The 1,682-nt window shown below is 39.0% G+C and overlaps 1 protein-coding gene across 1 annotated transcript; it reads right to left on the minus strand.

The window, feature by feature from the left end:
• Positions 1-292: 292 nt before the first annotated feature.
• Positions 293-1,287, minus strand: LOC100354842 (olfactory receptor 4A15-like). Its single transcript, XM_008272654.4, has one exon. It carries the CDS (start codon positions 1,244-1,246, stop codon positions 293-295), a length of 954 nt encoding a protein of 317 aa, XP_008270876.4. The 5' UTR covers positions 1,247-1,287.
• Positions 1,288-1,682: the final 395 nt, after the last annotated feature.

Consider the following 1,682-nt stretch of genomic DNA (forward strand, 5'->3'; position numbering starts at 1 on the left):
GATTATTTGTCAATTAAGAATAAATTAAAATTTAATAAAGAAAGAAACTTATGAACTTTTTGAAAATAAACCAAAAGCTTTTTTCACCAAAGATTTTTCACACTCAAATTGCACATAGAAGGTATTGATCCCATGCAGTTCTCTTGGGCTCTAAAGGAAATAACATATCCCATGTAAGAAAACATTAATTTATATGGCTCCTTCAGAATACTAGACTATGTAACCAAAGGGAATGCTAATAAGCTGTAGTCATGGATAGTGAGCCTTTTTTGTTTCTGTGCGAGACTGAATATCATGTTCCATGAGTGAAATACAGCCTGCTTTCAACTGTGGTTACTTTTTTACTCCAAAGTTTCCTCATAGCATTTTTCATTTCTGCATTCCTCAGAGTATAGATGAAAGGGTTCAACATGGGAGTTATGAAAGTTAAAACCACAGTTATGTATTTATCAATGGGGAGGTTCAAACTGGGCCTAGCATAGAGAAAGATACAAGGGACAAAAAATAAAATAACCACAGTGATGTGGGATGCACAGGTGTAGAGAGCTTTGTGTTTCCCTTCCAATCCATGAGATTTAAGGGAGTGTAATATGACCCCATAGGAAACTAAGAGAATGAAGAAGGTGACAGTGCAAATTGCGCCTCCATTAGCTATCATACAAAGTCCAATGAGGTAGGTATCAGTGCAAGCAAGTTTCAACAAGGGATACATATCACATATGAAGTTATCAATATCATTGGGGCCACAGTAAGGAAGCTGATAAACAAAGAGAAGTTGAACCAATGAGTGGAAGAATCCTACAGTCCAGGCCACCAGCAGCATGAGAACACACACACGCCGATTCATGATGGTCAGGTAGTGAAGAGGTCTGCAGATGGCCACATATCTGTCATAGGCCATCTCCACCAAAAGAATGACTTCAGCAGCTGCAAATAAATGTTCTAGAAAAACTTGGGTCATACATGCCTGGAAGGAAATGGTCTTCTTCTCATAGAACAAGTCTACAATCATTTTGGGAGCAATGGCTGTAGAGTAGACAGTATCGATAAAGGATAAATTAGCCAGGAACAGGTACATGGGGGATCCCAGAGACTGGCTGAACATAATTGTCACCACGATGAGAAGATTTCCCGTAACTGTCACAACATAGATGAGTAGAAACATAACAAATAGAACTTTCTGCCCCTCTGGGTTCTGCGTGAGCCCCAGAAGGATAAACTCAGTCACATTGTTCCTATTTTCCATTATTGCTCTGAAGGTGTTGAGCTTGGGTATCAAAGCCTGCAAACAAAGACAACAATATTAACCCTGGGAGGATCACAAGCTCTATGTCAAAAATGTAGTGCCTTACTCAGTAACATTTCCACTCTGGAGCCTCACAGAGAGTAGCTCTTTAGAATATTAGGGCTTAGAGTCTCCTCCCATAACTACTCTATTCATTTTCACAGATTTCTTATTTCTATCAAAGTGATGAGACTTTCATATTCTAGCTGGTAGATTTAAGTGGGTTGTCTAGATCTGAGAAATATCTACTCTCATCCAGAAAATAGCTTTCTCATTTTTTTTCATTTTTTAAAAATTTTATTTGATAGGTAGAGTTATAGACAGTGAGAGAGAGAGACAGAGAGAAAGGTCTTCCTTCCGTTGGTTCACCCCCCAAATGGCTGCTACAGCCAGCGCG

This window comes from Oryctolagus cuniculus, chromosome 1 (genome assembly GCF_051225735.1).
Source record: "Oryctolagus cuniculus isolate XC-2025 breed Fujian yellow rabbit chromosome 1, ASM5122573v1, whole genome shotgun sequence".
Lineage (NCBI taxonomy): Eukaryota > Metazoa > Chordata > Mammalia > Lagomorpha > Leporidae > Oryctolagus > Oryctolagus cuniculus.